We start from the raw sequence: 16298 nt of genomic DNA on the forward strand, positions 1-16298 counted from the left end.
GCCTGGGATCATGCCCTGAGCCAAAGGCAGACGCTCAACCGCTGAGCCACCCGGGGAATCCCCATAATCCAGTTTAATTAGAAGAAACAAAGAAACACATATAAAAATAGTAAGCCTTATTTGGGGATTTATTCCAAAAGCCAACTTTCAGGTAGATCTTATGCCAAATCAGTCTCTTACATCTTAAAGCATATACTATCATCACCAATATTCAGAATGATAAATGTGACATGGCATGATCTTTTGCCAGCTGGGAAAAAGAACCCCCTGTGTTCAGCAGAGTGTATTTCTTGATGCAGAAAAGTATACTTCACAAAGGTAGTGACCAAAATGGTTTGGGGGCTTCTTCTCCATTAAACACCTCCATTCCCTGGGATGCCGGGGTGGCTCAAGTGGTTGAGCATCTGCTTTTGGCTCAGCTCATGATTCTGGGGTCCTGGGATCAAGTCCTGCATCTGGCTCCCCACAGGAAGCCTGCTTCTCCTTCTGCCTATATCTTTGCCTCTCTCTCTGTGTCTCTCATGAATAAATAAAATACTTAAAAAATAAAAAAATAAACACCTCCATTTCTGTAACTGAAATGTTAGCCAAATTTTCACTGAATTTTATTCCTGGCCCCATTCCTATCATTGCTACCTGGACACTTTTCATTTCTCTAAGTTCTGGAGGTTCCCTACTACTTAAAAAAGAACCACCAATGCCCCAGACTAGTGGTTCTTCATGCTTTTAGGGTCATGTACACCCCCTTAACAAATACCGATAAAGCTATGGAACTTCTCTAAAGGAATTTACATGTATACATAGTTACACCAAAAACAAAACAATTTTAAAGGGTTCACTGACCCCATAAAATCCACCCACAGACTTCAGCTCAAGAATCTTCATCCTAGAGAGAAACAAGATCAACTTACAGGAGTATAAGGCTTCTACTACCCAGATCCTGAGGCTGTCACTTAGCCTTTCCTAGGACCACGGTCCAGCCCTCAGACATTCTCTTAATCATTCCACGCTTGCATGCCTCTGGTGTGGGAGCCAGGCCCCAGTCAGACGTGAACAAAGTGTCATTGAGGGAGCCCCTGCCTCAGACACACACCCTAGCCACAAACCATCAAAGTAGATGTCCTAACAGCCTTGTGAAAAAGTCTCTGCCTGCCTTCCCCTGGGATTTGCTCTTAACAATGTGTACATAATAACTGTGAAGTCTGGAGGAGGTGACTATTCAGCGGGCAAGCAGCTTTATACTGTCATAAACCTTACTGGTTCAACTCCTTTGATTTATGCAATCCCAGTACTAATTGCTTAAGACACGTGCCACCATGCTACAACTCCCCTGGTGCCCGCTGCCTATGGCAGGAAGAGGCTGTTTATGGCACAGACTCTCTGGGCCACAATTCCCTTCCCCCAACTGACATCCACCTTCAAATGATTAAAAGCCCAATGAAAATCTGTTACTGGGTGACCAATAACTTATTAGAGCCTAGAATATGCCCCACTTGGGCTATAAACAGTATTTAGGGGCCAGCGCAGGCTGCCTAAAAGTGTCCTATTGTAATTTCTGTCTGGAAGTTTCCCTTCTGGGGAATTAGGCAGATGGAGTGGGTTGGGTGGAAGTAGGAGGAAGGAGAACCACAGCTGGGAAAGAAAGAGGAAATCCAGTTTACCTGGGCAGCGTGGGCAGCACAGATGAGGAATATGCACGGGGGACAGGCAATGAAGGCTTGGACATCTGACTCGGCTACAGAGTACATTCCCATTCTGGAAGAGAAGGGGCAAACCATGAAAAAAAACGTTAAGGTCTTTCACAGGTCACCTGTGCTCATGCCCATTTGGGAAATAGTCATGCAGGGACTCACCCAGACAATGAATGATGCACTCCCAAAAAGCTGAATGAAATCAGCATTTTCTTCCCTTTTCGCATCACTAGTCCCTCTGCTGGGTTGGTTGATAGTTTACTGGCATATTTTTCTAAAGCTGGGGTCACTCTTGCTCCAGTTATCAAATCCTCTCACCAATTGTGGCAGGCACCTCCTGGCCTGCTTATGTAGTGTTTTCACCATTTCCTGGTCCAGCTGCACATTGACAGGAGCCTAGTCTAATTACACAATCACCTGCCTGATGCCATGGGAAGGAAGGGACAATGAGTGGTGGGTCCTCTGAGCTGCTAGCCACCCCTGGGCAAGGAGACATCACTGGCACATGAGTCCTGGATTCCATATAACTCTGCCTTGGTCCAGCAGGCTGGGCTGCCTTCTCTCCTCATTTTCCATTTCAGTCATAAGCTTTCTGAGAACAGGTTAGGGTTTGGAATTGGGTTGATTACCTAGTATGCCTGGGCGGGGTGACTGACTGGGTCCCTGCCTGATTTACAATTACAAGATCCCCAGCTCTGACAGCTCTCAACCATTGCTAGATCAAAGGAAACCTTTGGAAATAAATTTATCATTAGCATTTCCATCCATAATTCATTCCAAACAAGGGTGACTTACATCTATCATGTGCTTGTGGGGGAAGAGGGTGACAAAGAGGATAGGGAAAGAGAAGATGCCTAGCACTTGAGCTGTCAGCTCTGGGATCATATTAACATTTTCACAGCCCTGCAGACAGCAAAGCTCAGCCCCCAAGGGTTAGCTGTCCATTTCCAACATGTTGGGTCAAGAATCTGACACAATCATGTAATACCAGGCAGCTAATCAGCCTCCAGATGCTCTATTTACTACCATTTAAAGAGGCAGGCTTCTTTTATACAAATCTGAATTACCATACCCTAAACCTCTTTCTTTTCTCATGGACTTCCTAGAACACGTTTTTTGGATTGTTGCATTTGGAAACACCACAGAGCCTCCTTATGTTCCACTCTCATCAGAGCCAAGTAGTATCATCTTCAAGTGAAATCAACAAAGCACATCAGAAACCACTCCTGGCTGGGGCCTACACCAATGCCTCCTTAAGGCTTTAAACTGAATTCTGCTCTAGAGTTAACAGATTAATAAAAATAATAGCCATAATGATAGTGAGGATGATGACACTGACAGCAGTTAACATCTCTTAAATGTTGACTCTGACCAAGCCCATTTTCAAGTAGCTGAATTGTATTAGTGAATTTAATCCTTACCACAGTCATATGAAATACACAGTATCATTATCCCGTTTTGAAGAAAAAGAAGCTGAAGGGAACTTAGAGAGTTTAGGTAACTTGTCCGAGGTAACAGGGCTCACAGGTGGCAGAGCCAGGGTTGGAAACATGGTCTGTCTTTACTCCAGAGCCCAATTTTCTGTGTAAATGGCAAAAGAAATCTGGCTTGCAAGTGACTGCTTCTGTTCTACCTGGGCACTAAGGAGGAGTTATAGTTTGGAATTCCACAAGGTCTCAAGTGAGAGGCCAGTACTAAAAACTCTTTTCATACGCTCAGAGTCCTCCATTCTCAAGGCCTTACCTACTTGGTTTTCCACCAGGGGTCATTTTGATCCCCAAGCCACTTTGGCCCTGTCTCAGAACATTCTAGGTTGTCACAACCAGGATCAGTGCTATTGGCATCTAGTGGGTAGAGGCCAAGTGTGCTGCTAAACTTCCTACAATGTACGGGACAACCCCCCATCCCCACTACCAAAAAGGAATGATCTGTCCCTGAATGTCACTAGTCCAGAGGCTGAGAAACCCTGGCCTAGGGTAAGATGGTAGGGGGCTTCTTGAGAAAGATGGACTGTAGCTATGGTCCTGAGTCAAGGCCATGGAAAGAAGACGAGACTTCCTGCATTGCTTATTGCAAAGATGGCATTTAAGGTGTCCAAACGCCCCTCTGAATGACTGGCCAGGGGCCAAGGCCAAGCCAAGAGAACTCTAGTCATCAGCAGGTACAGGCCAAGGTTTCACAGCCTCGATCCTAATTACCCCTACTGGCTGAAACAACATAGAATACACTCTCTCCCAATGAACCAGTGTATGATCTGTCTTAATCTCTTCTCCAAAGGCCAGCCTTGAAAATGATCCTCAAAACGATTTTGTCTTATGATCCAGGCACTACAATGGTCTGTCTTTGTTTCCCCATTCCCACTATAAAACTATTCTACATTCTCCCACCACGTCCCACATCATCTGCCTAAGAGACCATAAATATATGTCCCTAGAAAATACTCGAGATTCCCCCCACACACACACACACACAAATCCAACCAAAAGGCACCAAGGGGAAAATTAGTCAGGAGATGTATATTTCTCCTTATAAGCTGCTTCCTAACTCCTCTTAGGCTTTAACCATGCCTGCTTCCCAGCCAACCCGGGCATTGGAAGTACCCAATACATGATGAGGAGCAAAATTGGGTATGGCACTGTACCTCTGAGCAGATGCAGTTCACACAGTAAACCAACCCATAAGGTTCCAGGTAAGGATGCCATCTCTCACCCACTCTGTACTTCTTGTCTTGAAACACACAATATGTCTCTGAATCTGCAAGGAAGGAGATGGAGAATATGACTGTTAGACACCATGGACAAAGTCGTTAAACCCAAAGGCAATCACACATTCTACCTGGTTTAGTGTATATCAGGAGCAGAGGCATAGGGAATGTTGACAGAAGCTCTCCTATGGGCTCAGGCTTTTAAGTGCTGTGCTTATTTGATCCTACCATGATCCAGTAAGGTTGGCAGCACTGTTAGTATCATTTCATAGATGAGGGAAATCAAGAGTCATATAACCAGTAAGTAACTGACAGGAGATTCAGACCCAGCTTTGCCCGAGTGAAGCACAGATCTTGGTTACTGCTCTGTTACAACAGTAGGATAAGGGAGCCTGTCATGTGTCCTTCCTGAAAGAAGTTGTACTCCTTTGCTTTTGAAATGCAAGCGAACATCCGAAATGCTGATCAATCCTTCTCAGAGTTGCCCAGAGGTGGCGTAGGAGTAATGAACTAAACACATTATGTTAAGTTCCTGTAAATGGCTTTGCCCATGCATGCTAATATCATTAAATCATTAAACAATATTTGGACACTTACTGATTATCAGGCACTCTGCTTACTGCTGAGGATAAAATGGTGAGCAAAAATACCCATAGTCCTTGCTTTCCTCCAACTTACAGACTTTTTCTTATATAAGCAACTCCCAATTTACTCAAAAGCAATGCCTCCTTCTTCTTTGATGAACAGAGATTTTCATAGCCACAGCTTATCTTGTGCTACAATTACTTGAGCACATACTATGTTACTTGCATTACTTTTCATGTCTTATTTCTCCATTAAAGTAAAAGTTCCTTAAAAGCAGGCAGCATTTATTCTTCACTCTCTGCTAGCAGGTCTAGCATACTGTGGCTGATAAATGTAATCAATTAGCAAATGACTGGTAAATGAATTTCCAAACCACATGATTCACCTTTGCATCCCATCCTCATCTACCTCCTGCATCCCATCATACAAGGTCAAAGCAAACCAAGACTGTTCTTGTAGCAAACACATTAGTTTCCCCCACTCTCCAGTACACCATTCCTCTGATGATCCAAATCTTAAAATAAAGGAAAGGCAGATAAGCAAGAAATTGGGAGAAGATATTTCCAACAAATAAAATGTTAGTATCGGGAACCTTTTCTGATCATTTAAATTAATAAGTTAAGGACCAACCAATCCAGTAAAAAGATGATCTATTTATCCAGGACATGAGCAAAAATTTGGGGTAAGAAAAAAGGAAAATAGGCAATAAACATAAAAGATGTTCAACCTCACTAGTAAGGAGAGATGCAGATTAAAACTACACTGAGATCCTTGTCTCAGGTCAATCACTGCTTCAAAGACGCTCAATGTTTTTTTTTTTTTTTCCAGCTACTCACAAGATAAATTCCAATTTACTTTTCAAATCTTGATTTTCAACTTCTTCAGAATGATGAACTGTTAGAAAATCTGGGTTTGCATTTTAACTAGCTCTAGCTGTGTGGCATTGAGCAAATCATTGAAACTGTCAATCTCAAAAAAAGTTAAAAATAGGGGTGCGTGGGTGTCTTGGTCAGTTAAGCATCCAACTCCTGATTTTGGCTCAGGTCATTATCTCAGGGTCATGAGATTGAGCCCCGTGCCAGGGTCTGCACTCAGTGCAGAGTCTGCTTGATATTCTCTCTCTTTCTTCCTCTGCCACTCCCCGCTCTCCTCTCCTCTCCCTCCCAGGAAACAATAAAATTTTAAAATACAAAATAAAAAATAAACTGTCAATCTCAGTTTTCAACATCTGTGGAATATAGATTATCTGTTTCTCAAGCAGAGATTGCAGGATTAAGTGAAACTCTCTGTAAATTATAAAGTACTACAAAACGCAGAGCATTATTTTATGTTAACTGGTTATTTTCTTTTTAGAAAAGTGATGCGTACTTAATGTAGAAAACTGGAATACATTCACAAAGTTCCAAAAAGAATAAAATAATAACGTCAATGTATATATATGAAAAACATGACATCAATTCCTGCAGGAGACAGCCACTTGTAATATACTGGTATCTTAGAGCCTGTGGGTCGAAGAAAAAAATCAAAAGGGAAATTAGAAAACTGTTTGTACTAGGTGAAAATAAAAACACAGGATATCAAAATCAGTGGGGTTCGGCTAAAGAAGTACTTAAAGGGAAATTTATATCACTAAAATACCTATATTAGAAAAGGAGAAAAGTCTGAAACCAACACCTTAAGAAACTAGAAAAACTAGAGCAAAATAATCCAGTGAAATTGAAGACAGAAAATCAACAGAAAAAAAAAAGCTGTGAGACCAAACCTGTTTTATAATAAAATTAATAAAATGGATAAGCTTCTTACAAAACAAGCAAAGAAAAAGAGAGAAGATGCAAATTCTCAATATTAGGGACAACAGAGGGCATTTTTTAAAATGCATAAAAAAGGAGTATTACAAATAACTTTATGTCACTTAGTTTAGCAACTTAGATGAAACAGATGAATTCATTGAATGACACAAATTACCAAAGCTCAATCTAGAAGAACTATATAACAGGAATATTCCATTTATTTATTTATTTATTTATTTATTTATTTATTTATTTATTTATTTCTGAGAGAGAGCCAGCACATGAGCAGGGGCAGGGGCAGAGGGAGAAGGAGGGAAAGAATCTCAGACCCACTGAGTGTAGAGCCTGAAACACGGGGTGGATCTCAGACCCTGAGATCACGATCTGAGCTGAAATCAAGAGTTAGAGGCTTAACTGACTAAGCCACCCAGGAGTGCCTCTTATATCTTTTAAAGAACATGAATTAGTAGTAAAAAAAAAAAAACTCTGTCACAAAGAAAACTCCAAGGCCAGATAGCTTCAGTGGTGAATTCTATCATTATATCAAATATTTCAGAAAAAAATGAAGAGGAGAGATTGCTTCCCAACTAAATCACTGATGTAAACATGACACTGACATGAAAACAAGATTAAAGGTATTACAAGAATGAAAATAGAGGGGCACCTGGGTGTCTCAGTGGTTGAGTATCTACTTTCGACTCAGGTCGTGATCCTGGGGCGCTGGGATCAAGTCTCACATCAGGCTCCCTGAAGGGTGCCTGCTTCTGCCTCTGCCTGTGTCTCTGCCTCTCTCTCTGTGTGTGTCTCTCACGAATAAATAAATAAAATATTTTTTTTTAAAAAAAAAGAAGGAAAATAGAGACCAATATCCCTCCTGAACATAGATACAAACATTTTCAATAAAACTTCAGTAATTTAAACCCACCAATATATAAAAAGGATAATACTTTATGAGCAAGTGGTATTTATCCTGAAAATTAAAGGCTAATTCAACATTCACAATTCAGGCAACATAATTCATCCATAATTCATCACCAATCTGGAGAAGAAAAATCATGTGATCAACACAATAGATGCTGCAAAAGCATTTAACAATTCTACATCAACCTGTGACAGAAACTCTCAGCAAAGTAGAAAAGGACCTTTGTCAACCTAATAAGAGCATCTTCCAAAACACCTACAGCTAATATCATATATAATGGAAAAAGACAATGCTTTCTCCCTAAGATTGAGAGTTATGCAAGGATGCCTGCTCCACCACTTTGGAGAGCATAGCCAGTGAAATCAGATAAGAAAAAGAAGGAAAAGGCATACATATTAGAGAATAAAACACAAAACTGATCTAATATTAGATGGTATGGCTGTCTACAAAGAAAAATCCCAAAATAATCGATTTAGAGTTACTATAAATAGTAAGATTTAGAGTTGCTATACATTCCTCTCTAGTGCACATGGAACTTTCTCCAGAACAGACCACATACTGGGTCACAAATCAGGTCTCAACCGATACCAAAAGATTGGGATTGTCCCCTGAATATTTTCAGACCACAAGGCTTTCAAACTAGAACTCAATCACAAGAAGAAATTTGGAAGAAACTCAAACACATGAAGGTTCAAGACGATCCTACTAACAGATGAATGGGTCAACCAGGAAATCAGAGAATTAAAAAGATTCATGGAAACTAATGAAAATGAAGATACAACCGTTCAAAATCTTTGGGATACAGCAAAAGCAATCCTAAGAGGGAAATACATCACAATACAAGCCTTCCTCAAAAAACTGGAAAAAAATACACAAGCTAACCTTGCACCTAAAGGAATTGGAGAGAGAACAGCAAGTAAAACCTACACCAGGCAGAATAAGGGAGATAATAAAGATTCGAGCAGAACTCAATGAAATAGAGACCAGAAGAACTGTAGAACAGATTGACAAAACCAGGAGTTGGTTCTTTGAAAGGATTAATAAGATATAATAAACCACTAGCAGCGTTACTAAAAAGAAAAAGACTCAAATTAATAGAATCATAAATGAAAGAGATCACAACCAATACCAAGGAAATACAATTTTAAAAAATGTATTATAAAGCAGCTATTTGCCAACAAATTAAGCAATCTAGAAGAAATGGATGCATTTCTGAAAACCACAAATTACCAAAACTGGAACAGGAAGAAATAGAAAACCTGAATAGGCCAATAACCAGTGAGGAAATTGAAGCAGTCATCAAAAACTTCCCGAGACACAAAAGTCCAGGGCCAGATGGCTTTTCATGAGAATTCTATCAAACATTTAAAGAAGAAACCATACCTATTCTACTAAAGCTGTTTGGAAAGATAGAAAGAGATGGAGTACTTCCAAACTCATTGTATGAGGCCAGCATCACCTTAACTCCAAAACCAGACAAAGACCCCACCAAAAAGGAGAATGATAGACCAATATCCCTGATGAACATGGATGCAAAAATTGTTAACAAGGTACTAGCCAATAGGATCTGACAGTACATTAAGAAGACTATTCACCATGACCAAGCGGGATTTATCCCTGGGATGCAAGGTTAGTTCAACACTCGTAAAACAATCAAGGTGATAGATCACATCAACAAGAGAAAAAACAAGAACCATATGATCATCTCAATAGATGCAGAGAAAGCATTACAAAATACAGCATCCAATCCTGATCAAAACTCTTCAGAGTGTAGGGATAAAGGGAACATTCCTCAGCATCCTAAAAGCTATTTATGAAAAGCCCATAACAAATATCATTCTCAATGCGGAAACACTGAGAGCCTTTCCCCTAAGGTCAGGAACACGACAGGGATGTCCACTCTCACCACTGGTATTCAACATAGTACTAGAAGTCCTAGCCTCAGCAAACAGGCAACAAAAAGAAAGAAAAGGCATTCAAATTGGCAAAGAAGAAGTCAAATTCTCCCTCTTTGCAGATGCCATGATACTGTCCATAGAAAACTGAAAGACTCCACTCCAAGATTGCTAGAACTCCCACAGCAATTCGGCAGTGTGGCAGGATAAAAAATCAATGCACAGAAATCAGTGGCATGTCTATACACTAACAATGAGACTGAAGAAAGAGAAATTAAGGAATCATTCCCATTTATAATTGCACCCCAGGGCAGCCCTGGTGGCTTAGCGGTTTAGCACCGCCTTCAGCCCAGGACCTGATCCTGGAGACCCGGGATCGAGTCCCATGTCGGGCTCCCTGCGTGGAGTCTGCTTGTGTCTCTGTCTCTCTGTCTCATGAATAAATAGATAATTTTTTTAAAAAAATTGCACCCCAAGCCATACAGCACCTAGTAATAAACCTAACCAAAGAGATAAAGGATCCATACCCTACAAACTACAGAACACTTCTGAAAGAAATTGAGGAAGACACAAAGAGATGGAAAAATATTCCATGCTCATGGATTGGAAGAATATATATCATGAACATGTCTATACTACCTAGGGCAATTTATACATTCAATGCAATCCCTATCAAAATACCATGGACTTTCTTCAGAGAGTTGGAACAAATAATCTTAAGATTTGTGTGGAATCTAATAGTGAAAGGGAATAAAGGGGAAAGGAGATAAAATGAGTGGGAAATATCAGTGAGGGTGGCAGAACATGAGAGACACCTAACTCTGGGAAATGAACAAGGGGTGGTGGAAAGGGAGGTGGGCGGGGGGTTGAGGTGACTAGGTGACGGGCACTGAGGGAGGCACTTGATGGGATGAGAACTGAGTGTTATGCTATATGTTGGCAAATCAAACTCCAATAAAAAATATACAAAAAATATTTGTGTGGAATCATAAAAGGCCCCGAATAGCCAGGGGAATATTCAATAAATGGTGCTGGGAATATTGGACAGCCACGTGCAGAAGAATGAAACTGGACCATTCCGTTACACCATACACAAAGATAAACTCAAAATGGATGAAAGATCTAAATGTGAGACAAGATTACATCAAAATCCTAGAGGAGAACACAGGCAACACCTCTTTTGAACTTGGCCACAGTAACTTCTTACAAGATACATCTATGAAGGCAAGGGAAACAAAAGGAAAAATGAACTACTGGGACTTAATCAGGATAAAAAGCTTCTGCACAGCGAAAGAAACAGTCAACAAAACTAAAAGACAACCTACAGAATGGGAAAGCATATTTGCAAATCGACATATCAGATAAAGGGCTAGTATCCAAGATCTATAAAGAACTTATTAAACTCAATACCCAAGAAACAAACAATCCAATCATGAAACGGACAAAAGACATGAACAGAAATGTCACCAAAGAAGATCTACACATGGCCAATAAGCATATGAGAAAGTGCTTCACATCACCGGCCATCAGGGAAATACAAATCAAAACCACAATGAGATACCACCTCACACCAGTGAGAATGAGGAAAATTAACAAGACAGGAAACAAGAAATGTTGGAGAGGATGTGGAGAAAGGGGAACCCTCTTGCACTGTTGGTGGGAATGTGAAGTGGTACACCCACTCTGGAAAACTGTGTGGAGGTTTGTCAAGTAGTTAAAAATAGAACTATCCTATGACCCAGCAATTACCCTGCTGGGGATTTACCCCAAGGATACAGATGCAGTGAAAAACCGAGACACCTGCACCCCAATGTTTATAGCAGCAATGTCCACAATAGCCAAACTGTGGAAGGAGCCTCGGTGTCCTTAGACAGATGAATGGATAAAGAAGATGTGGTTTATGTATACAATGGAATATTACTCAGCCATTAGAAACGACAAAAAGCCATCATTTGTTTCAACATGGATGGAACTGGAGGGTATTATGCTGAGTGAAGTAAGTCAATCGGAGAAGGACAATCATCATATGGTTTCACTCATACAGGGAATATAAGAAATAGTAAAACGGATTATAAGGGCAAGGAGGGAAAATAAGTGGGAAAAGTTGGAAGGGGAGGCGGGCAGGGCAATGGGGTAACTGGGTGATGGGCTCTGAGGAGGGCACTTGATGGGATGAGCACTGGGTGTCATATTGTATGTTGGCAAACCAAACTTCAATAAATAATAAATTAAAAAGTTGCTATAAATCATAGGAGAATTTAGCAAGATTACAGAATACTAGGCCAATAGAAAAAAATCCGATCACATTTATATATTCTATAAAGAACAAACAAATTGAAATTTTAAAAATTACCACTTGAAATAGCTCCCTCCAAACATGGAAACACTGAGGTATTCATTAATCCAACAAAATGTGTCCCAGATCTGTACTCAGAAATCTACAAGACGATGATAAAAGAAATCAAAGAAGGCTTAAAAATGGATAGGTATGTCTTGTTTGTGAATCAGGAGTCACAATATTGTGAAGATGTCAATTCCCCCCACAGTGATTTACAGATTCAAGGAAACCTAAGACCAAATATTAGCAGGATGTTTTGTAAAAATTGGTACACTAATTCAAAAGTTCATGTCGAAAGGCAAAGAATTAGAATAGCCAAAACAATTCTGACCAAGAAAGATTTGGGAGGACATATATGATGTGATTTCAAGACTTAATGTAAAATCATAGTTTTCAAGGCAATGTGTTTTTGGCAAAAGGTTAGACAAATATACCAACAGAACAGAATGATAAGTCAAAATATAGACCCACACTTATGTATTCAATTGATTTTCAACCAGGGTGCAAAGACCATTCAACGGAGAAACAGTCTTCTTGAACAAATGCTGCTGGAACATTTGGACAGTCATGTACAAAACATGAACTAAAATGAATCTGTAACTCAAACCATATACAAAAATTAATTCAAGATGGATCATAGATAGACTTTCATGTAAACTTTCATATTTCAAAACTTTTAGAAGAGGGATGCCTGGGTGGCTCAGTGGTTGAGTGTCTGTCTTCGGCTCAGGGTGTGATCCTAAGGTCCGGGATCGAGTCCCACACTGGGCTCCTTTCGGGGACCCTGCTTCTCCCTCTGCCTGTGTCTCGGCCTCTCTCTATATGTATCTCTCATGAATAAATAAAATCTTTAAAGAAATAAAAAATAAATAAAACTTCTAGAAGAAATTATTGAAGGCTATCTTTGTGATATTGGGTTAGGCAAAGATTTCTGAGATATGACACCAAAACCACAATACATAAAAGAAATAGAAAATAGGACCTTGTTAAAATTAAGAACTTCTGTTTTTGAAAGAGTGTTGAGAGGCGCTGGGGTGGCTCAGCTGGTTAAGCCTCCGCCCTCCACTCAGGTCATGATCTTAGAGTCCTGGGATCGGGCCCTGAGTGGCTCCCCACTCAGCAGGGAATCTGCTTCTCTCTCTCCCTCTGCCCCTACCCCTGTTTGTGCACATACACACTCTCTCTCTCTAAAATAAATAAAATCTTCTTTTTAGAAAAAGAGCATAGAGAATAAAAAGTAAATCCATGGTTGAGAGAAATTATTTGCAAATCATATTTCTAATTAAAGGCTTTTATCTAGAATATGTAAAGACATCTCAAAACTTAAGGATAAGGAAACAATCCAATTTTTAAAATGGGAATACAATTTGAAGGCATTTTACCAAGGAGTATATACAGATATCAAACATATAGTTAATCAGCAGAGAAATGCAACTTGAAGCCACGATGTGATATCATCACCCACCTATCAGAATGGCTAAACTCAAAAAACCTAAACCATGCTAAGTACTGGTGAGGATGTGAAACAACTGGGACTCTCCTCATATTTGCTGGTGGAAATGCAAAACTGTAAAGCCACACTGGAAACAAGCTGGCAGTTTCTTATGAAATTAAACATAACACTTACTTATTACACAACTCAACAATGTCACTCCTAGGTATTTTTCCGAGTGAAATAAAAGCATATATGCAGTTCATGAAAACCCTGGCACTTTAGTCAGCTAATGCAGGTTTTAAAAACTGGTTAGTGAAATATTGTTGACACAGTGTCGCTAAGCTGTATGCAAATTTCCCCCAAATCCTGTTAAAATCTACAACAAGAAAGTGATCATCATAACAGAAAAAAACCCATATATTAACACAAAAACGTATACCTATGTGTTTAGAATGGCTCTTTTCATTATCCACAAAACCTAAAGCAACTAGAATGTCCTTCAACTCATGAATTTATAAACATCTACACAATGGAATATTAGCAATAAAAAGAAATGAAAGTCGGAAGCACACAAACATAGATGAATCTCAAAGGCATTATGCTAAATGAATAAAGCCAGACTGAAAGTCCACATGTGGTATGATTCCACTTCTTTTGATTCTGGAAAAGGCAAAACTGCAGAGAGAGAAAACAGATCCATAGTTATCTAGGCCCGGGGAGGGGGAAGAATCTTAACTACAAAGAGGCGCAGAGGGAATGTGGATGACGGAGCCATTTTTGTATCTTGATTATGGTGGTGCCTACCTGGCAGAATGCCTCTGTCAAAAGTCAGAAAACTGCACCCAACTAAAAGGGTGAATTTTGTTGCATGTAAGTCATACCTTAATAAAACAAAAGAAATACAGAGAAGAATGAGAAATCACATATTAATTCCACTACCAGAAGATCACCACTTTTAACATTTTCAGAAGATCACTCCTACTCTTTTTTCTTTTTTTTAGTTAATAGACTTTATTTCTTACACCAGTTTGAAGTCTACAAAAAAAATTGAGCAGAAAGTACAGAGGGTTCCCATATGGCCTCTCTTGACCCCACCCCCAACTGCCTTGTTATTAACATCTTACATTGACAGTGGTACCTTTGTTACAATTAATGAACCGCTAGTGATATATTAACTAAAGCACGTGGTTTATGTGAGCATGCACTTTGTTTTGCGTAGTTGTATGTGTTATGACAGATGCATGATGATATATAGCGACCTTTATGGTATCATACAGAATAGCTTCAGTGCCCTAAATATCCCCTGTATTCTGTCTGTTCATCTCCCCCATCCCCCCAACTCCTGAAAGTCATTGATTTTTTTTTACTGTCTTTATAGTCTCATCTTTTCAAGATGTCATATGGTTGGAATCACAGGATGTGAAGTCTTTTTAACCTTGCTTCTTGCACTTAGAAATATGCATTTACAGTTCCTCCTTGTCTTTGTATTACTTAACAGCTCATTTATTTTGTCACTGAGTAATATTCTGTTGTATGGGCGTACAGCTTATTTACCAATTCAGCTACTGAAGGGCATCCTGGTTGCTTCCAATTATTGGAAACCATGAATAAAGCTGCTATAAACATATGTGTACACGTTTCATGTGGACATGGTTTCAACTTATTTGGATAATGCCTAGGAGTATGGCTGCTAGATCACATAGTGAAGCAATGCTTTGCTTTGTAGGAAACTTTGAAACTGTCTTCCAAGGTGATTATATCATTTTACATTCCCACCAGCAACGAATGACAGGTCCTGCTGCTCCATATCCTTACAAGTATTTTTGGTGTTCTCTGTATTTCTGATATCAGCCATTCTGATGGGTGTGCTGACTTAATTTGTAATTTCCTAATGACATATGATGGGGAGCATCTTTCCATATACTTATTTACCACCTGTATATCTTCTTTGGTGAGGTGTCTGTTTAGCTCTTCGTTTATTTATTAATTGGCTTGGTCATTTCCTTTTCTTTTTTGTGTGAGATTTAAGAGTTCTTTGCATATTTTAGACACAAGTCCTCTACCAGATACGTGTGTCGCTAGTATTTTCCCTCTGTCTGTGGCTTGTATTTCCATTTGCTCAACAGTGTCTTTTGCAGAGCAGAACTTATTGCTTTTAATGAAGTCAATTTTAAGAAACTATGGTCAAGTCCATTTCAACACATGCTTCTAAGTCTGAACTTTTACAAAATTTTGGCGTTAGCCCATGGGAGAATTTAATGACTTGCACACATAATCGACCACGCCTAAAATCCCAGTGTATCATTTTGGACAAGAAGCACATGTGAGCTGATTTTATTAAAACAACGATGACTTGCCAACTTCTACACGACACAGGCAAGAAAAAGTAAGCTTATCACTTGCCAGTAGCTGACAGATACCAGCTGGAGAATGCATGACTTACCACTAACTAATGGTATCTGTGAGTAGAACTTGGTCCCAAAGGAATTGCAACTAACATTTGAGATGGATCTTCAACCTGCATCATCATAGCTAATTTTCAAATGGTGTGGCTGGCCCTAATCAGCAGTGGCAATCCCTGCTACTTTAGGGGCCCCGGTTAACAGATATAATGATGATTAAAAGTGAACAACAGAGATGTGCCACTATGCCATCAATATTTTGCCCAATTGTTACTGTCTAGCACCCAGAGCTAGGTCGTAAGGTTGATAACTTCATCGCCAGGCTAAAAGCAAGAAAACATTCTTAGGAACTGTTTTTGATAAGAGCTATTACGGTAGACACATCATCATGCAAGTATTGCAATAATATTTATTTTATTATGACACATACAGCCAGTGAAATGAGCGATGAATCTTTGCTGTTCCTTACACAAGTGGACAAATCAAGTAACCCAATTCCTTTTTAATTATTTTTTAAAAGACTACTATAGACTATA

General features: G+C 39.6%; 1 protein-coding gene across 6 annotated transcripts in view; it reads right to left on the bottom strand.

The window, feature by feature from the left end:
* The window catches only part of CHRDL1 (chordin like 1), a 109463-nt gene that overhangs the window by 81167 nt on the left and 11998 nt on the right, over positions 1 to 16298 (bottom strand). For all 6 annotated transcript variants that reach the window (XM_055338793.1, XM_055338792.1, XM_055338791.1 and 3 more), the window contains exons 3-4: positions 4333 to 4445; positions 1662 to 1755 (exon numbers count right to left, since the gene is read on the bottom strand). In XM_055338793.1, the coding sequence (XP_055194768.1) occupies positions 1662 to 1755; positions 4333 to 4445 (207 nt within the window). The remainder of the gene's footprint in view (positions 1 to 1661; positions 1756 to 4332; positions 4446 to 16298) is intronic.

This window comes from Nyctereutes procyonoides, unplaced genomic scaffold, assembly GCF_905146905.1.
Source record: "Nyctereutes procyonoides isolate TBG_1078 unplaced genomic scaffold, NYPRO_anot_genome, whole genome shotgun sequence".
In the NCBI taxonomy this organism is placed as follows: domain Eukaryota; kingdom Metazoa; phylum Chordata; class Mammalia; order Carnivora; family Canidae; genus Nyctereutes; species Nyctereutes procyonoides.